Source organism: Nicotiana tabacum, chromosome 22 (assembly GCF_000715075.1).
Source record: "Nicotiana tabacum cultivar K326 chromosome 22, ASM71507v2, whole genome shotgun sequence".
NCBI lineage: Eukaryota > Viridiplantae > Streptophyta > Magnoliopsida > Solanales > Solanaceae > Nicotiana > Nicotiana tabacum.
In genome coordinates this window covers 5,506,370-5,527,205 of record NC_134101.1, presented here as the reverse complement: position 1 = coordinate 5,527,205, position 20,836 = coordinate 5,506,370, and the positions used below count along the sequence as shown (strand labels likewise).

Genomic DNA, 20,836 nt, shown 5'->3' with positions numbered 1-20,836 from the left:
TTCTCCAAGGCACTTTCTCAAAGTATTTTAAACAATTCTAGTTAAAAATAAAAATAAAACTTTATCTCGACTTATCTATTATACACTAAATACATGTTTATATTATACATCGTATATCCTATTTTTAGTCCAATGATCCAAACATCTTCCAATAGAATTATATTTACTAAATAATTCCGTCATTATTTAATCATCATACTATAATCTCGAGATAACTTGTTATCCTATTAAACAACCCCTTATCGAAATTAGAAAAACTCGATGCCATCATGAAAAATAATTACAGGTATTATTGATAATAAGTAAATTAATTAGGTGAAAACTAAAATAAACAATTTATTATTACAAGTTAAATTGCACCTACACCACAAACATTATTTACGCCAGCAATTGATCTTAGGCTGAATAGATAAATTGTCAACCTTCTTTGTGGATTCATTTCAATATAATTCGATGAAGTTGAGACCATTTATATTTCATCAGAGATGGTTGAGTCTCTGATTGAGTGGGTAAAAACATCTTTTTTTTTGAGTAAAAACTAAAGAAATGTTGGTTGTCTTCAAATTAACATACAATCTACAGAGCGTTGCATAAAACTTTTGGAAATTTCTTCTACGGAATTGTCACCTTCTTCTCAATCATCTTTAATGTGTGAATAGCTTTTAGAGTCAATTGAAACAGAACTTGTAAAGACAACAAAAGGAAAACAATCGCTGTAAACGTTACATTGCAATGTCAGTGTAAATCCTACACCAAAACTGTTTACATTACTTCACAGAAGACAGCTGCTGAACCATATTAGTGGTGGGGCATGACTATTCTTTTTCAAAAGAACCAATTGAGACTTATCTTTCCAAGCCAAAAGAGAAGTGGAAACTGAGCTAGAGCAATGAAGAGGAGGAGGTAATGATGTCTGCTTGAATCATAAGTCCTCACTTCTGCGAAAAGAACTCTCTTCATCGTCTTCACTAAGAATATTCCCATGCATAAGCTTGTCCATGGCATCAAGAAGTAGTAAGAATGGCTCCATATAATTGTTCCAAGAAGAGCTATGGACAATCCTGTGAAAGCATATCCAGAGTATGACACGATATCAAGGAGAGGAGCCTCTCCACTACCCAGTGACAACAATGTCATCTTCAGCAAAGAAACTTGTAAAAACCAACCAACCAACCCCTTGATGAACAGCCAGTTTAGAACTTCTGGGGTAAACCTGGCAAGAGAAGAAAAGATTCAGAATCAACATAAACAAAAGGATGAAGAAGCAATGGTGGAAATCATTCCATACTTCAATAGTATTGCAACATGATACCTAGAAGTCGAGTCACATTACCAACTGCATCCCACCACTACTACAAAATATCACTCTTACGACCCAATTTATTCTCCTACCTATTTTGGATAGTCTCTGATTGGTTTGCTCACTCTTAAAAGGGTAAAAGTTTTTCTCCATATTCTCCAAATCTTTTTCAACCCCATACTATGGAAACCACTTCCATAGTTAAAAGAATTTTTAATTCTTCAAAATTAACCGTATGTTCACTTTTCAATCCACGTCTATTTTAAATACAATAAAATTCAACAGCCATGCCTCACAAACTAGGACATCTAAATATAAGAGGAAGAGATATCTCAAAGAAACGAACTATGTCTATTAAGTTCAGTTTAAGCAGCAGTTTTGTTCTTCTGTACAAGCATGCGACATCTATTGGCACTTTAAACAAAAATGAGCTAAGCAACCACTTGCCTAATTCGACACACAAATTTGCCAGTAAAGAATCAAAGAAACTTCTTAGTATTGACCACCAAGAGACCAAAGCCTAGAAAGTTTGAGGAAACACTAAGCTTACCTTCCCTGGAGACCCAGTGATAAGCCAGCAAGAACAACGTAGGTACCAAATGCCATGAATGGAATGTACAAATCAGGAGCATTTATGTCATAGATAGGGGGTTTATAGGATAGCCTGCCACCTACCGGCTCTGTGATTCTTGTCCAATGACCCTACAGACAAATGAAAAGTTACAATATCGAGATCTAACGCAACAATGAGAAAGATCAAGGGTTTCAAGAGCTTACTCTGTGTAGAAAAGGGAAAAGAACAACTTTCAATTTGTTTCTCACGTACTGGTCATTCACTTGGAAGTAGTACTGGGGATCGGAAAAATACCTACTTATCTGTTCAATTGAGAAGTTGTTAACAGGAATTCCATTTCCAACACATAAGCTAAACCACTTGAACAAAATAATCCAGCAATAAAATGTCCACAGACAGAAAATGTTTTTGATGAAGTAGTCAGAATGGAAAAATGTATTGGGCAATAAAAACGTTACTTATGTACGGCTTCAAAGAAATGTTTAGGGAACTTTAACAAAAGGGTAAATGCTACACCATATCAAAGAGAAGGGGGAAGGCGATCTGGCTTAATTTTGTTTCGAAGGGGATTTTTCTGTGGCTGCCTACAGGAAAATCATTTGTATAACAACATCGATTTTATATTTAAAAAAATTGATAAGTACGTAACCTTACTTCCATGCCTCATTATGAATGGCTAATTGTTCTTCTTAATTAACAAGGGCTAATCTTAAATTATTTTTTTAGGAAAGTTTGGAACACAATTGTCATGTAAAGGCAAAGCTTTTTCTTTGAAACTCACATAACTTGCACACCCGATTCAGCCTAGTACCAGGAAACAAAGATGACTAATCTTTTGTGTAGTCGCCAACCAATACCTGCGATACGAGCGTTCCCCTCAAGCCCACTAATGAACCAAAACCTTCAGTACTTATCATTGGATGTTGGTCATTTCCACTCCAATTGAATTAGCTTAGCTAGACTCCACCACTATATTGCGTAGACAAAATCACTGATAACCCCTTTCAAGCTTTCTCCCGAGTCCTGCCCCTACTGAATACCATACTATACCACCCCCATGCCCTATCGTACTCAACGTATCCTTCCAAGCTCAGCCAATATGGGAGTTCCCTATTTCAACTTACACTTACTTTTTGCAACAGCAACTAAACACACTTGAGGAAATTAGTGAACTTCATGGTAACAGAGCAAATTCAGAAGACTGTACCAAAATTTTCCAGTTCTAAATTATATTTTATTTCTTCTCCGTTTGACCTCCTTTTCCTTCTCTTATTTGGAGTAAATGGGGCTTGACATTAGTCATTCCATGCTTCTCCAGAACAATATGTCCATCAGAGCTACTCTTCCCACAGAAATTCTACTATTACCACTAAATATGAATATCTATCTACCTAAATAATACTGCCTTCGTTTCAATATATGTGAACCTATTTGACTGGGCACGGAGTTTAAGAAAAAGAGAAGACTTTTGAACTTTTGGTGTAAAATGAGGCACACATGTGTGACTATAAATCATTGCATAAAGGTAAGTTGTTTCCAAATATTGAAAGGGGTCATCAAATCCTAATGTAATCCAAGGCACGCTATAGGGATAAGATTATATATCTATATACCTGATTGTTGGTTGAATTGCGCAAAGAAATTTTCAAGCTTTTCTAGTTCTCTGCTCACGCCAATTATGTATCCTCAAACTCCTCAAATAATAATGACCCAAGCAACAGATCAAACAATTGTTCTTCTTTGTTACTACTTAACGCGGCCGTCGGGAACAAGTCTTCCGCAGCTTCTTTTTCTTAATTTGATTCCAAAGCTAATGAGGTTTAATTTTTCCTTTTTCTTCCTTAAGCCATTCTAAGGCTCTGTAAAGTAAAGAACACTGAGAAGCTGGGTTGGCCCACTTGTTTCCTCATTTAATCTAAAGTTTGGTCCAATATATATATTCTTAATCAAGTAAATGGTATTTATAAGGCTATTGATGGCCTCATATACTGTCAGCCACGTTTTTGGCCTCCAAGTCAAACAAAAGTTTGGTTCATCCATAAGCTCTATTTCCATATTTAAGGTTAAATTAGACCAAAAATGACGGGGTATTATATTTTTTTGGCACGAACTAAAAATGAAATAAGTTCATATAAATTGAAACGGAGGGAGTAGGATTTATGTCTCCTCCCTAAATAATTTTTCTTTTTCTATTCTTTTTAAAGTTAATCTTATGAGTTTACTGCTCAATTATGGAGCAAGGAATAAGGAAAAGGACATACTGAGGACAGATTTGTAAATTGAAAAATGAAGAATGTGATTAACAATTGAAGAATGGGAATAGCTTCACCTAGCTTCAATTGCTATTCTGTGACATCTTCTGGCTTTTGAAGTTCAACTTAGTTCTAAAGCTAATCATGCATAGCTCACTTTTCTATTATGTGACAATGCCAGTTAGATGGTGTCATCAAAGTGAAGGAAAATTGTAAATGCTATTTAAAAGTTATTGATTTTCAAAAAGTTGTAGAACTAACCTACCTAAAAACAACAATGCAAAAATAAAACAAAGAGAAGTACTGTTTCCTTGCTGATCTAATGTCATAATGTATTTTCAAAAACCAAAAACTTCACGATCAATCTATAGAAAAAACTTCCTTAGTAAGTAGCAAAATGTAGAAATATGACCAGTCCATGAAACAACTTACATTGCTTTGAACATATTCAGAACTGGAACCAAGGATTTTTTCTCCATAAGCACCTAGGCCACTTCTAATGAATCCCGAGCTACCACCAGAGAATGCATTTCCAAAAGGACTTGCCTGTGGATTAACAGGCGGTCTTGGCATTCCAGACTGTGCTCCCAGGTTATCATACATTTCTGCAGAAGGATTCTTCTTTAATCAAGACAAATGTTAGTAACTCGACATAAGCATAGTTCATTTGTCTGATTGCTTGATTAGGTCTAAGGTATAAACTACCAAACAGGGCCAACCCAATTTTCTAACATCAAGAACAATGCCGACAGGCAGCTCATTATTCCCGGTATCTCATATTTCTTTCTTGCTATAAGCTTGACATAAACCAAAGATGATTGTCCAGCCCAATTCAGAAACTTCACTTATCCCACCCAAAATCGTTTTAGCCATTTTTATCAGTAAATGCTACCCTCAGGGCACCCCCCAATAAGTGCATAACCTCAATACGAACATATTCAGAGAAAGGACAGGCAAAGACTAAGTAGTCCAAAAAGTCTGTAGAGCCAGAAAAAGATTTAAGTTATATACACCAACACTGTAAAGATTTTCTTAGACCATCAGTGTATTTTGACCTATTATAAAAGACTGCTTTCCATATTTTAAGGTTAATAATTAATGTTTGTAAAAAGAATCACATGCAATTGCCTAGTTTCCTTTTAATCAGTGCATAAAACTTATACACGCCAGAAAATGACTCCATCACTTCGTTTAAACCACATCCCACTTAAATTTATCTTCTTATCATATCTAGTTTTGACTGAACACGGATTTCCATGCAAATTTATCATCTTATAATTACATTACTAATTTTTCTGCAGGATAAGAGAGAATTCATCACTTAATAGCAACTTCAGAAACCAGAAAAAGGAGAATTCCTCAGGTTACACGTACATTTTGCAACTCTTTTGTTGTTAAAAAAAATCACCCGATTACATAACGGCCTTTTTCTGGAAACACTCATCAAACAATTATTTCACAAATCACATTGATTTAAATTACCAATCAACTACCGATGCAATAAGTAAAACAAAATAGAAAAGAAGAGAGAAGGAAGTGTATGCATATAGGAAAAAGAAATCAAATGAAAATTTGAAGATTAAACAAAATAGCGTAGATTACCAGGAAAATGCAGGGAAAAAAAGTTTAATGAAATAGAGATCCTAAAAACTAATAATGGAGATCTGTAATAAAGGCTACTATAAGAAAAATTCTCAGAAAGAGAAAAAACTGAAGGACTTACAGATTGAAAGTCTGTCTGAGGAACAGATGGAAGCCAAGTTTGCAGAAGAATCTCAGAGTTTACAGTTAACTCTTAACTCCAGATTTCAGAGTTCTAAAGTTCTAACTTCTAGAGAAGGGTCAATTCCTAACTTCAGACGCAGACCCGTATATTAGAACCCGACCCACTGGACTTCGTCTATTCGGGAAAATGACAAAATTGGTCCTTATGTTTGGTGATATGTTCAAAATTATCCCTTATATATATACTTGAGCAGTTTTAATCCTCTAAGTTTGACAAAAGGGATCACACTTTCAGTTTCCATCAAATATTTTAAAAACGTTGGTTGTTATTCTTAACGAAAACTGTGGGAAAAAAAAATCTTTAACACGAGCTCACACTTTGAAGCACACTTTTTAAACTTTCTTCTATTTTTGGTCTATTTGTTGAGTTTAGTATAGTTTTTTTAATACAGTTTCTACTTTTTTTAAATCTATTTTCTAGCGTCTAGTGCAATTTTGAATATTGCAGGTCTGTAAAATTTGATGAAACTTTTCTTCGCCTTTCTGATTAATTTTTTTTTTACATTTCCTATTTAATCTAACAACAAGAGTTCGTTAAATATTTGACGGAGACAAAAGTATTACCTTTTACAAATTTAATTTAAAGGACCAGAACTGTTCGTGAATATATTTAACGAATCATATTAAACCTATTTTTGCCTTTCTCTTTCCTTTTTGTTTCCACCTCTCTATGCTTTTGCACTTAGTGATAGAGTTTGAATCGGTGACATGCGCCTAATCCTTATTCTCATGTTGCTAAATTACCACAAAATTTTTATGTACTGGAATCACAAACTAAGTATGTTAAATCAGAATAGCTTCACTTCAGTAGTTAATGATTGAACAAGACGGTCTAGTGCACTCCTTCCCAATCTTTTTACTATTCGGATTCAATTTTGTAATTAACAATTTTCCACATTGCATTCAAAAATAGAAAAATCAAGAGTTAACATCTAACAGCTTTCTATCCGTGTTAAAAACCTTTTCCAAGCATAATCTGATTAATTGCCAGTTACAAACTTGGATCAGTAAGTACAACCACAGCTCAACTGTTTCAAGAAAAAAAAATGAACTTGGAGAGGCTAATCACATCTTTATATGGGATCAAAAATGCCTCAACTTTATCAAACGGAAAAAAACCCTCAAATTTATATAATCAAAACAATTAAACAGTGTGGCATTCACAACAAACTTTCAAAACAAGAAACACTATGTATTAGTCTCAATATTACATTCACTAGGGATAATCTGACTGAGCTACTAATACTGATGGCTCTCCCAAAAAAGTAGAAACCTGAGAAAAGTAGCTCAGCTCCTTTTTAAGGTCATTACTCATCAGTCTTATGTCCTGTCATACAACACAACATATTCTGGAATGACTAATATTTAGTGTTACAGAAATATCATTATCCTTTTCTTAAACTCCATATTTGTTGTTTCCAGCTATAAAACTCGGATAAGGGGTCCACACCTCTGCCCTTCTCCATTTGATACCAAACTCGAATCATAGCAGGATCAGAACTCGTCAAACACGCCTACCACACACCATGTGTTGTACTATCTTTGCCGTTGAACTAAAGGCCCGGGGGCATAGAACGATTATTATCCGCGCTCTAAGCTTTCACCTGACAGCTGAAGCACAACTAAGGATCATCATCATAAGGTACATTTTGGGCTGGTGAAGAAGAGAGTTCCAGAACAAAATTTCCACTGGTTCGAAGCTCAGCCAGCTCAGAAAAATCAGCAAGTTCTTCTTCACATATAATATTTCCTCTCAAATCCAAATGCTCCAGTTTACCTAAACCAATGGCAGAGGAAAAAGGTCAATGAGTTCCAAAATTAACTGACATTAAAGGTACAGAATAATAGAAAACATATATCTCTTCTAGTTTCTCAAAAAAGCATTAGAACCATCAGGCCCCTAGGAACCAAATGAAGACTAAAAAACATCCAAATTAGGAAATTGTTTTATATGGGAGAAATCGCCTGTGAGCCCAACCCCACTTCGTAAAGTATTAGCAGGTTCCAAACTCCGGGGAGTATGGGCCTGCCTCTCCACCCTCCTCGGAAAACCTATATCTCTTCTAGTTTCTCAAAAAAGCATTAGAACCATCAGGCCCCTAGGAACCAAATGAATACTAAAAAACATCCAAATTAGGAAATTGTTTTATATGGGAGAAATCGCCTGTGAGCCCAACCCCACTTCGTAAAGTATTAGCAGGTTCCAAACTCTGGGGAGTATGGGCCTGCCTTTCCACCCTCCTCGGAACTTAAATACCGTACTTTTGTCCACTGCATGATTTGAACCCCTGACGTGCACATACTCACACTAGAGGTGCTGCGTCCTTACAGTTGAACCTAAGAACTTAAAGCTAAAATCAGCTGAAACAAACAACTTCTGAATGAGACTATGCACAAAAGAACACAGTTCACATAATTAAAATCTTCTTTTACGCATCAATTTACTTGCTGATCATATGAATGAGGTGAAAGATTCATGAAATAGCCGATTTCAACGTATTACTTGTGAACTCGACTAAATGTTTTATCCCAAAACTCTTAAACTGTGGTTCACCTACATTAGTCATCATGGTCATTTTTCCAATGGCAGTTTAGAAAATTCACCATTTGCAAGGGAAAACTATCAGCTTGGAACTTGTAGAAACAAAAGTCCTGGGGTGTCGTCTGCCATCAGTTCACACTTTCTCGTTCCATTATTATCAATTAACAAAAAGAAGATATAAGATTGATATGATTTCAATGCTTTACCAGAAAAGCTGTCAATTTCTAGTGGTCACACGTTGTCAGTTCTATTTTGACAAGTTAACTTACGCTACAGAAAGAATCCAAAACGAGCGAAGAAACAGAGCACTAGAAGGTTGTACCTTTTGCAACTTTTACACCGGAGCTCAGGATTGACAAAGATTCTTTGGCCATAAAGTTGTATTTTGCATTTACTGATGAAAGATCTGGGGCATGAGAGAAAAGCTTTGACAGAAATCTTGCAGTTTCAATTCCACCTCGATTCTTGCTGCATAAGTTTAATGAACATTTTACTACTCTCTGTTAAAATTCCATAATCAGAAGTTCAATGGAAACTCCATTTAACCTTATGTTGATGGAGCGGAGCTTTGATTCCTTGACTAACTCTTTGCCTGCTTTCAAGAAGCCAGAAGAACCTAGTCCAATGTCTTCAATATCAAAAGCCTGAATACCTCCGCATAGAAACTTACCTAATGGTGTCCCTATCTCACTACAAAAAGTTAGGCAACGAGAGCGTCAAAAAAATGTTCACATTTTGCAATGGAAGTGTCAAATGAGGATAACAAAGGGAGAAATATGACACAGATGAGGTTCTGGCAGTATGAATAGTGTACTACATTTTGCTGCAATGCTTATGATATAATTTAGAGAGTTAACTTCACAACAAATGGAAAGCTATTAGAACACCAAATAATGAAATGACTTGATATACAGTTCCCAGGACAAAAAGGAAAGATTAGATTTGCAGCAAATTTGCCAGGCAGAGATGGAAGAGATCAAACATGGGAATAAGAAGCAAGCTCGCCTTCCTTTTTGATCCATGACAGCATCACCTTATCAGTCCAGCATTTTAACATGGCATAATATAACCCAAAACGTAGCTTAAAATGTCTCCCCACGTTAGTTGACAGAGTGAAACAGAAAACTCTTAGGAACTTCAAGCACAAAGAAAGCATGTGAAAGGCCAAGTGATAAACCATGAGGCACTCTCCGGGTCATATGTGATTTTTCCCTCGGAAAATATATTCTATTTAGGAGAAGTATTATGAAAATTGAATATAATTTGCAATCATATTTATTTTACCAACCTGCCAAGATAATTGCCTCCAATTGAGAGAAAACTGAGTGGTTTTCTCAAAGCAGAAAGAACTACTAGAAGTTCACAAACTCCAGAGCAAGTAAGCTCACAACTTTCCAACTTCAATTCGACAAGGGAGAAATACCTTTGTGACATCTCTGTGAAGTAGGTACTCAAGCACCTGAAAAAAAAAATGCGGTTGTGAGATCTTAGCAAGGTGGTCACTGTACACAGAAACTAAATTCAACCAACCTGAATCCATCATCCTCGATAGGGTTGTCACTGAGATCAAGTTGCTCCAGATTAGGAATGTGGACTAGCACATATCTGAGACAATCCACATCGTCCCTCTGTAGATTGCAGTTCCTGAAGTTAGAGAAATAAGTAAACTTTGTATTGTACTAAAGATGACAATACAAATACTACACCTCTCCTGAAGACTCATTAAGTCAGCTTGTGACCAAAATTCCTATGGAACTGTTTATACAACGACAGGTCAGTGTGAATAGAAAAGCCAAAACATACCTTAAATTAAGTTTCTTTAATGACTTTAATGAATTGTATGTCCCAGATAGCTCTGTGATACTTTTGCCCTTCCATTTAAAATGAGAAAGCCATCCCGTAATCTGCAGTGTAAAATCTTCTATAGGTTGATTGATGATTACATCAGTAATTCTGAATACAACAACAGGAGTAAATGTCATTACTCACATTGTTTTCTGAAAGATCCAGAATGGTAATACTAGATGAAGCATCAAGGAGGGTATCAAAAACTATCCTCGCAAAATGTCGATGAAGATGATTGTCTGATAAGCATAATGAAGACAAGGACCTAACAGAAACACGATGCACAATTGTTAGTCTATGGAATCATTGTTTAGGGTTAGAGCTGATAGTATTTAGCATGATGCAAAGAACGAACAAGGAACAGTAATACATAAGTACGCAAATCATTACTATCACATGACCATCTTTGTATCTCTAAAATGATCGATCGTCAATTACAGGCTTAAATAGAATTATCTCCTATTTAGGAATAATATTGGCAGCATGAAATTTGTCACCAACCGAAGAGAAGCTATGAGTCAAGTGTGAACTCTCTGAAACTGTTACTAAATCCCACATTGTTAGCAAATTCCGCTTGAAAGAAATGAGATTATCATGGACATACACATTAGGGATATTAACCAAAATTTGCCAGAATTACCCAGGAACACATATTGAATTAATAAAAAGTATATATGCATTTTAAGAAAAAGTAAATAGAGGATCTCTGTCATCTAAAACACTGTCATTGCACTTGTATTGAGCTTTTTATAAAATTGCAAATTCTTCCAAGAACTAGAAAACTTCCAGAAATATCAGATTCTGTAAGATTACTGTCGCTAGTACCTTTGCAATTTCCTCCAAGCGTTAAACTTCACAAGATCAATACTACACACGCACCATTATTGCCGTAAGACGGAATTCTACCTATGAGCTCACATGACATCCTTGGTTTTATGATAGCATGAATATGAAGATACACCTCACATTAAACAACTCTTTTATTCAAAATACTTAGTAGTAGTTAACTGCTAACTATGAGTATACAGCATAGAACACTTAAATAAATGAGCTGATGGGAACTAAGGTGAAATCCACCATACCTCCTTAATGATATAAAAGATACTAGTCCAGCAGGCAAAGAAGAAATGTTGTTCTCTAGGAAGCTTGATGTCTTGATTGAGAAATGTTGCATTTCAGGTGCTTGAGGACAATGCATGCATAGCAAGTCGCAAATTGCATTAAGAGAAGCCACTGTAAACTTGCAATACATGAATTTAATCGACTTTAGGGATCGATAGTTCTGGTTGATGAGTTTGCATAACCCCTCGACCTGCAAGGTTGAAAACCACGGAAACGAAGTAGTGTAAGAGTCAAGTAGTCAACATTTAAGCATAACAAGTTCCGCTCAAGAAGATATAAGAATTCGATACAAAGATATGTTTCCTATTTACTACATATGCCAAATAAAAAAATGCACAAGCACTTGAGATAACATGGCATAAAATCTTAAGAAACCAATATAACTCTATCATGAATCAGATATCATTGTCAGAAATCAATCCTGATGGGGAAAACAGTGTTACAAAGCTGAATCCCTGATCACTGATTATGGATCCACTTCTTTTACAACTCAATATAGTAAACCAAAAATAGAAAAAGAAGTCTGCAGGAGACACCAAAATTGTTCTACTATCAGCATTTGTACCTTTCAGAGCACAGTGACTTGAACATAGGTGCCAACAAAGACATGACCGGATTTAAGATCGCTTTCAAGATAAAGTTGTAACTTGACACAGCCGTCGTTTTGGAACTTCTCTTTCCTTTTTCTTGTTTTCTTTTCTGTGCATTCTTGTACTTTCCGGGGGGGGGGGGAATTGGTTTTCTTAAGTTAGAATATTTCTACCCTTATCATCTCATCAACACATGGTTTGTATGCCATGCTTAACATAGGATAGTTAATAGGAAATGGAAGGTAAAGAACTAACACATATTGGAACAAATGAGGGAGCTCTGCTTAACGATTTTATACTCAAGTGCAACCTGAAGACCTTAAGAAACAAGCTACATAAAATCAGATGAAAGCTAAGAGCATGTTTCACATATTTAGTTCTGACTTGAATTCCAAAAATAAATTTGCTTCAAAGTATACATTAGGATCTATTGTCAGTGGGGTATTTTGCATCTTATTCCATAAAGTTTTTATCTTTCCTCTTCTTTGTTCTGTTACTTGTGCATTTTGCTCTTTCCTGAAAGCTAACATGCACAACACATAACAAAAACCGCTAAACTTACATGCTCATCAGACTTAATCCACTGTAATTCCAGACTCTCCAACCTTGCATTTCTAAGTAAATGCTGCAACAAAGAAATGTAAGGTGATTATACACACAAACTAAAGGAAGCATTACGTTGTTCTTTTTCTATTTGACGACTAAACTAGGATCGACAATTTTACGCAACAAGTATTATCATTTTGAGGCTTTCTTTTTTCTACACAATATGTACAACTTACACAAATTTCTTCCACACACAGAACATTTGGCAGTCTCAGGTGTCTGCAATCAAAACAAAAGTAATTCAAAAAGGAGCTACGTTTGAGAAAATCAAGAGCGGTAGATGAAACACAATATGTAGCATGAATGCACAAATCATAAGTAATAATGAAGGAACTACATGCACATGATGGCACCAATTTTATCCTTTTAATGTTCAAAATCAATCACTTATTCTGCGCACCCCTACGTACTATTTCAAAGGGGAAAAGAATGCAGAAAACTGCAGACAAGAGAACCCCAGTTCCAAACTTTGTTATACTTCACAAATGCAGTGTTGAAGATGATGACACATATTAATAGGAACATTTATTTGCATATGGCGTTTAAAGATATTTCTGTCATGAGGCTCGTTGTCCTCTGAATGGTTAAGGCCTGCAGGTTTAAAAACTGAAGTGAAAATACACCTGGCATATGATCTGAATTTTTGGCAGTGATAAGCAAACTTGGAGTAGTCACATGTGATTTTGCCGATGTGTCCCGTATGATCAATATAATTTAAAATTGAATCTGCACAAACAAAAGAAGCCTGTATCAACGAAATGTTACGTTGCTAGTTCAGGGAACTCCTGTTGAACTTTCTTTGCTTGAGCCATAATATTTTCAGAACAGGAGAAGACTTCTGGATAGAAGTACAACCTGTGATACACAATATACAGACAAATAAAGGCATCTACAAATCAACATGAATTTCTTACCGGGAACTTCTATTTCACTAATCTGACCATGAAAAGCTGGGAATAAAGCTATCTCTGCTGCTGTATCCAGGCATCTGTTTCTCAGAAAAATGTGAAATTTTAAAATGACAGGTGAAATGAAGCTGTATAATTTTAGTGATAACCACCAATAAGTAGATTTTGATGTTCGTACTTCTGCAAATGTGCTTCCCAGTACATCTGTTGCCAATCATCTGTGGATTCACGCTCTGCTTCTTTTCCTTTTGCTGAGCTGTCAAATGACTTATTCTTGGAATTCTTACTCTGCCGGCCAAGAGCAGGCCACCGTAATTCATAGAGAGTTTTCCACTCTTCCTCAAAATTCAGATATCTGCAGAAACATATTCCAAGTTCCATTCAAAAGAAAAACATCTGCAGATCATGTAAATATGGGCATCCTCTCTCTATACACATTTACTCATGATGTAACATAATCTTTCTTTATGACCGGGAACTAAAGAAAAATTCACTCAATTTCCTATATGAAACTACAAATGCAAACCTTTTACGCTTTCTCTGATTATCAACACCATCAGTCAAAAGCTCATAATCATTCAAGACATCAGATTTCCTGCAACACAAGATTTTCTGGTTAAAATCAGGTAATATTATGCACTTGTGCCACTACATAAAGGTGCGTGTGAAAAACCTAAATAATATCTACCAACTATATCAGTTATAAAGCACCTAAAAATGTTGATCAATTCCCCGTTAACTAGCTTCATCACTCTAAATTCCAAATCACTTTCTCAAACAATCGATGCACCAAAAGTTTCAAACTATACACCATTATTCGTCCTCTTAATTTAGCAGAAGTTGACAAATGGACTTTCAGCAGATTAAAAGAGATTCTAGATTATTGAGAACAGCAATGGAACCAAGATGCAAATGACGTGTACGGCTGATAAGCAGATACGACGTCTTACTAGTAGTATTAGCAGTACTAGATTCTCACAATGTTTAGATAAGTAATCATGTTCATGCAATTGGAAGTACAATGCGGTTAACTACGTCACAGCTGTTTCATATAAAGCTTTACAATGTGGTCAATCCCAAACTAGTCGTCAACTATTCAACTCCATTTAGGCTAGTTTCAATCCAATACTCAACTATTTCTCCGTTAAACAAAATATGGGTTCTCTAATAATAAGGATTCTCTAATGACTCCACCTTTGTGAATTTAGCATCGAATCTAAGCTCATATTGCTGTACTAAAGAAAAAGGAGGAGGGTCGGGGGTACATTGATACCCAATATAAATGAGAAGATTCTGGAAAATAGGGGGAAAACAGAGTTTACGTTCTACGCACTGTCATGTTAAGATGACTTACAACAACAGGTAAGTATCGAGTAGTAACCTGCTATAGCGTGTTAAATTGAACATTTACTAAAGACACATATAATCTTAAAATTTGAGTGTTGAGCTAACAACCTTTCTTGTAACTTTTGCAATGCCAAAGGAGGCAACTGCGGCAACAACTGGTCGAACAACTCCGTGGGAAGTTGATATAAGACTGATGAAAGTTCAACATCATCCCCTGAAAACAAAAACAAAAATGCTAAGCAATAGCTTTGTATAGTTCCATAAAAACAAAAAATAAAAATACAAATATCACCTTGAATGAGTTCATCTCTGATTGTGTATATGCATAAGGTGATTAATGATGGAACTTCCCGCATTTTTTCACAACCCTGATATTACTACTCCATAAAGCTGCGATTTTTACAATTGGATTGCAAAAATTCAGAAACAAATGTGAATCTGCACGAAATAACTAAAAAATCTAGGCAAGAATTTACAGTAAAAAGGAAAAGGGCTGTGACTTTAAGGGAAAAACAAAACAAGAATCGAAGTGTATTAAAATGAATAACTCTACAGTATGAGCTGCAGCGTAAGTAGAACTTGCCATATAGAGGGATGCAAGCCGAGAAAAAGAAAAGACCGATGGCTTCAGGCTAATTTCCCGAGTCTTGACCCCCGTGAAGTTTTGGGGTAAATTTCACGGTCATATAATTGTTATATTTTTTTCACCAAAGTTATATATCTATATTTTCTCACATAAAAATTATAAAATTTTCATTAACTCACACAAAATCATAGTAACCGAAAAATATAATTTTCTATAATATTTTCTCATCCACAGTTTTTTTTTATTTTCAGTCTAATAAATAATAACTCGATAAAAATTGAAATGACTCAACTTAACCCGATTCAATACCCATATATAAAAATTAAAATAATATTAAAAGTGAATTCTCCAAAACACGATACTTCATTTTTTAAAAAAAATTTCATTAAAATTGATAGCATTATTGTTTCAAGAGCTCTCTAATTATCCATATATTTTATTTTTTTATTTTTTTGTCAGAACCTCATGCATTCCAAAATAAGATTTTGGGTGAAGGATTCACTTTCATATTATTTTACTTTATATATATGGGTATTGAATTAGGTCGGGTTGGATAATTTTTATTTTAAGGGTAAAAAAATTGATAGGTCGGCCAAGGTAGAGGCAGAGGTAGAACCTTAGGTGGATCTTCAGGAGGAGGTTCTCGTTCAGACTGTTCCGGTTGGACCAGTTCAGGCCCCAGAAGGATTTATAGCTACTCTAGTGCTTCAGGACGCTCTAGTCCGTTTGGTGAGTCTTGTGGAGGGCGTGGCCCAGAATGGTACATTTGCAGTGGCACCAGCCGTCTCACAGGCTAGGGGAGGAGCACAAACTCCCACTACCCCCGCTCCGGAGCAGATGGCTCCCCAGAATCAGGCTCCAGCAGCCCCACCAGTTGGGATAATTCAACCAGTTATTGCGGCACAGGCCGGTAATAGGCTCGCCATGTCTTCTGAGGCCTTATTGAGACTGGATAAGTTTACTAAGCTCTTTCCAGTTCACTTTAGTGATACACCTTCTGAGGACCCACAGGATTATCTTGACTGCTACCATGAGGTGCTGCGAAATATGGGTATAGTTGAGACTAATGGGGTCGATTTTGCTGTATTTAAGATGACAGGTTTCGCCAAGAGATGGTGGAGAGATTTTACGTTGACCAGACCAGCTAGGCCACCTACACTGACTTGGGAACAATTCTCACGGCTATTTCTAGAGAAGTTTCTCCCTATCACATTGAGAGAGGATTACCGCAGGCAATTTGAGCGTCTACAGCAGGGCAGTATGACTGTTACTCAATATGAATCTTGTTTTGTGGATTTAATCCGCCATGCTCTCTTTTTACTACCTACTGGGGGGGGAGGGGGAGTGAGGAGGCTTATTGAGGGACTCACTCACCCTATCAGGCTTTAGATGGCTAAGGAGGCCGGAAATGAGATTTTCTTTCAAGCGACTGCTAATGTCGCGAGGAGGATCGAGATGGTTCTTGCACAGGAGAGAAGGCAGAGGTCTGATAAGAGGACTCGTTAGTTCGGTGGTTTCAGTAGTGCCTCGTCTGGAGGCAGGGGTAATTTTGGTAGGGGTCATCCTCCCTGACCATTTCATTCAGCACTTCAGGCATCTCCCGCTGCTCCAGGGAGTCACGATCCTATTATGCCTTACTCTGGGCAGCCACCATTTAGTGTACATTGAGCTCCTATTAGTGCACCACCACTCCAGAGTTACTACAACGGTTATTCGGCCTGTTCAGGTCAGCAGTCACAACAACCGAGGTCCTGTTATACTTGTGGTGATCCGAGGTACATTGCTAGATTCTGCCCCTTGTCTCTGGGCAACATGCATCATCATGGTTCTCGTGTTATGGATCCAGCACCGGTTGCTTCACCGCCTGCTTAGCTAGATAGAGGTAGGGGTCAGGCAGGTAGAGGTGGAGGTCAGACCATTAGAGGTGAAGGTCAGACCGTTAGAGGTGGAGGCCAGCCAGTTAGAGGCCGTCCTAGGGACGCAATTCAGAGTGGTGGGGCCCAGCCCCGATTTTATGCTTTTCCAGCTAAGCCTGAGGCCGAGTCATCTGATGCTATGATTACAAGTATTGTTCCAATTTGCCATAGAGATGCTTCAGTTCTATTTGATCTAGGATCTACTTATTCCTATGTGTCCTCTTATTTTGCTTCATATATGGTGATTCCTCGTGATTCTCTGAGTGTTCCTGTATTTCTGTCCACTCCGGTGGGAGATTCTATCATGGTAGATCATGTCTATCATTCGTGTGTGGTTACTATTGGGAGTCTTGAGACTAGTGTGGATCTTCTACTTCTTGATATGGTGGATTTTGATGTCATCTTGGGTATGGATTGGTCGTCACCTCATCATGCTATATTGGATTGTCATTCCAAAACGGTGACCCTAGCCATGCTGGGGTTACCTCGATTAGAGTGGAAAGGAACTCTTGGTCATTCTACTAGCATGGTTATTTCTTATATGAAGGCTCGGCGTATGGTCGAGAAAGTGTGTCTAGCCTATTTGGCTTATATTTGTGATCCCAGTGCGGATGTTCCTTCTATTGACTCAGTACCAGTTGTTCGTGAATTTATAGAAGTATTTCCTGCAGATTTGACGGGAATTCTACCCGATAGAGATATTGACTTCTGTATTTATTTAGCTCCGGGCACTCAGCCCATTTCTATCCCACCATACCGTATGGCCCCGCCAGAGTTGAAAAAATTGAAGGAGCAGTTACAAGACTTGCTTGATCAGGGATTCATTAGACCCAGTGTCTCGCTCTGCGGTGTACCAGTATTATTTATAAATAAGAAAGATGGTTCAATGCGAATGTGTATAGATTATCGGCAGTTGAACAAGGCTACTATCAAGAACAAGTATCCACTTCCAAGAATTGATGACTTATTCGATCAGCTTCAGGGTACCAAGGTGTTTTCAAAGATCAACTTGATGTCTAGTTACCATCAGTTGAAGATTAGGGCATCTGATGTCCCTAAGACAGCTTTTCGGACTCGATATGGGCATTACGAGTTCCTAGTGATGTCATTTGGGTTGACAAATGCCCCAGCATCATTTATGGATTTGATGAATCGGGTGTTCAATCCCTATTTGGATTCTTTTGTAGTTGTATTCATTGATGATATCTTGATTTACTCCAGCAGTCGAGAGGAGCATGAGCAACATCTTCGGAGTGTGCTTCAGACTTTAAAGAATAATCAGTTATATGCCAAAAATTCAAAATGTGAATTTTGGTTAGACTCGGTTGCCTTTTTGGGGCATGTTGTATCGGTAGAAGGCATAAAAGTGGATCCTAAGAAGATTGAGGCTGTTCAGAATTGGCCTAGACCTACTTTGGTTACAGAGATCTGGAGTTTCCTGGGTTTGGCAGGTTATTATCGTCGGTTCGTGGAGGGGTTTTCATCTATAGCAAGCCCATTGACCAGACTGACCCAGAAAGGTGTTCCATTCGGATGGTCAGACGAGGGTGAGTTGAGCTTTCAAAAGCTCAAGACTGCTTTGACTACGGCGTTAGTGTTGGTATTACCCACAGGTTCAAGGTCTTATACGGTGTAATGTGATTCATCTCGCGTTGGGCTTGGTGCAGTATTGATGCAAGATGGTAGGGTAATTGCATATGTGTCGCGGCAGTTGAAAGTTCATGAGAAGAATTATCTTGTTCATGACTTAGAATTGGCAGTCATTGTCCACGTTTTGAAGATTTGGAGATATTACCTTTACGGTGTCTCGTGTGAGGTATTTACTGATCACCATAGCTTGCAGTATCTGTTCAGGCAAAAAGATCTCAATTTGAGGCAAAGAAGATGGTTGGAGTTGTTGAAAGATTATGATATCACCATTTTGTATCACCTCGGAAAGGCCAATGTGGTGGCTGATGCTTTGAGTAGAAAGGCTGTGAGTATGGACAGTCTTGCATATATTCCGGCTGGTGAGAGACTGTTAGCTACAGATGTTTAGACTTTGGCTAATCAGTTTGTGAGGTTAGATATTTCAGAGCCCAATCGGGTTTTAGCTTGCACAGTCACTCGGTCTTCTTTATATGAGCGCATCAGAGAGAGGCAGTATGATGATCCTCATTTACTTGTCCTCAAGGACACGGTGCGGCACGGTGATGCCAAAAAGGTTATTGTGGGGGAAGATGGAGTTCTACGAATGCATGGTCGTATTTGTGTGCCTAATGTGGATGGGCTTTGTGAATTAATTCTGGAAGAAGCCCACAGTTCCAGGTATTCTATTCATCCAGGTGCTGCCAAAATGTATCAAGATTTGCGGCAACAATATTGGTGGAGGAGAATGAAGAAGGATATAGTTGCATATGTAGCTCGGTGTCTGAATTGTCAGCAAGTTAAGTACGAGCATCAGAGACCTGGTGGTTTGCTTCAGAAGTTAGAAATTCCTGAGTAGAAGTGGGAGCGTATCACTATGGATTTTGTTGTTGGACTCCCACAGACTATGAGAAAATTTGACACAGTTTGGGTCATTGTGGACAGGTTGACCAAGTCAGCACATTTCATTCCGGTGGCAATTACCTATTCTTTAGAGCGGTTAGCTGAAATTTACATTCGTGATATTGTCCGCCTTCACGGTGTGCTCGTGTCTATTATTTCTGATCGAGGTACGCAGTTTACCTCACACTTCTGGAGTGCTGTACAACATAAGTTAGGCATGCGGATTGAGTTGAGTACAACATTTCATCCACAGAGAGACGGACAGTCAGAGTGCATTATTCAAATATTGGAAGATATGCTTCGCGCTTGTGTTATAGACTTTGGAGGTTCTTGGGATCAGTTCTTGCCACTTGCGGAGTTTTCTTATAATAATAGCTACCAGTCGAGCATTCAGATGGCTCCATATGAGGCATTATACGGAAGGCGATGTCGTTCACCAGTTGGCTGGTTTGAATCGGGAGAGGCTCGGTTGTTAGGTACCGATTTGGTACAGGATGCCTTGGATAAGGTCAAAGTTATTCAGGATCGACTTCGCACAGCTCAGTCTAAGCAAAAGAGTTATGCCGACCGCAAGGTTCGTGATATTACATTCATGGTTGGAGAAAGAATATTGCTCCGGGTTTCACCTATGAAAGGTGTAATGAGGTTCGGAAAGAAGGGCAAGTTGAGCCCTAGGTATATTGGACCCTTTGAAATTCTTGAAAGAGTGGGTGAAGTAGCCTACATGTTTGCACTACCACCTAGTTTATCAGTGGTTCATCCGGTGTTCCATGTGTCTATGCTCCGAAAATATCATGGTGATTCATCCCATGTGTTAGATTTCAACTCAGTCAAGTTGGACAAAGATTTGAGTTATGAAGAGGAACCGGTAGCTATTCTATCCCAGCAGGTCCGGCAGTTGAGGTCTAAGAGTTATCCTTCAATTCGGGTACAT

General features: G+C 37.5%; 2 protein-coding genes across 4 annotated transcripts; both read right to left on the bottom strand.

Moving 5' to 3' along the window:
- Positions 1-628: 628 nt before the first annotated feature.
- Positions 629-5,974, bottom strand: LOC107779198 (uncharacterized). 3 transcript variants are annotated; one of them, XM_016599567.2, is made up of 5 exons: positions 5,850-5,974; positions 4,559-4,747; positions 2,078-2,176; positions 1,851-2,002; positions 629-1,213 (listed from the first exon to the last, which is right to left on the bottom strand). In XM_016599567.2, the coding sequence occupies exons 2-5, from the start codon at positions 4,727-4,729 to the stop codon at positions 826-828; spliced, it is 810 nt and encodes a 269-aa protein (XP_016455053.1). In that variant the 5' UTR covers positions 4,730-4,747; positions 5,850-5,974; the 3' UTR covers positions 629-825. The 3 variants fall into 3 exon arrangements, with proteins under 3 accessions (XP_016455053.1, XP_016455055.1, XP_016455054.1); XM_016599569.2 differs by having other exon boundaries at positions 4,559-4,731; positions 5,850-5,970; XM_016599568.2 differs by having other exon boundaries at positions 4,559-4,744; positions 5,850-5,966.
- A 1,036-nt stretch (positions 5,975-7,010) lies between these two features.
- On the bottom strand, positions 7,011-15,561 carry LOC107779196 (uncharacterized). The gene is made up of 17 exons (XM_016599566.2): positions 15,455-15,561; positions 15,164-15,261; positions 14,980-15,085; positions 14,051-14,119; positions 13,703-13,879; positions 13,531-13,604; positions 13,240-13,342; positions 12,793-12,835; positions 12,573-12,635; positions 11,381-11,610; positions 10,443-10,563; positions 10,257-10,357; positions 9,984-10,097; positions 9,742-9,912; positions 9,000-9,143; positions 8,776-8,921; positions 7,011-7,688 (listed from the first exon to the last, which is right to left on the bottom strand). Exons 2-17 carry the CDS (start codon positions 15,225-15,227, stop codon positions 7,534-7,536), a joined length of 1,881 nt encoding a protein of 626 aa, XP_016455052.1. The 5' UTR covers positions 15,228-15,261; positions 15,455-15,561; the 3' UTR covers positions 7,011-7,533.
- Between the last annotated feature and the right edge of the window lie 5,275 nt (positions 15,562-20,836).

Coding starts and splice junctions, on each gene's coding strand:
- LOC107779198 (XM_016599567.2), bottom strand. CDS start 4,729: ATGTATGATAACCTGGGAGCACAGTCTGGAATGCCAAGACCGCCTGTT. Junction 2,177..4,558: donor CTGAATATGTTCAAAGCAAT/GTAAGTTGTTTC, acceptor TCAATTGAACAG/ATAAGTAGGTATTTTTCCGA. Junction 1,214..1,850: donor TCACTGGGTCTCCAGGGAAG/GTAAGCTTAGTG, acceptor TTCTCTTGCCAG/GTTTACCCCAGAAGTTCTAA.
- LOC107779196 (XM_016599566.2), bottom strand. CDS start 15,227: ATGCGGGAAGTTCCATCATTAATCACCTTATGCATATACACAATCAGA. Junction 13,605..13,702: donor TGGGAAGCACATTTGCAGAA/GTACGAACATCA, acceptor TCTGAGAAACAG/ATGCCTGGATACAGCAGCAG. Junction 8,922..8,999: donor CTCCGCTCCATCAACATAAG/GTTAAATGGAGT, acceptor AAACTTATGCAG/CAAGAATCGAGGTGGAATTG.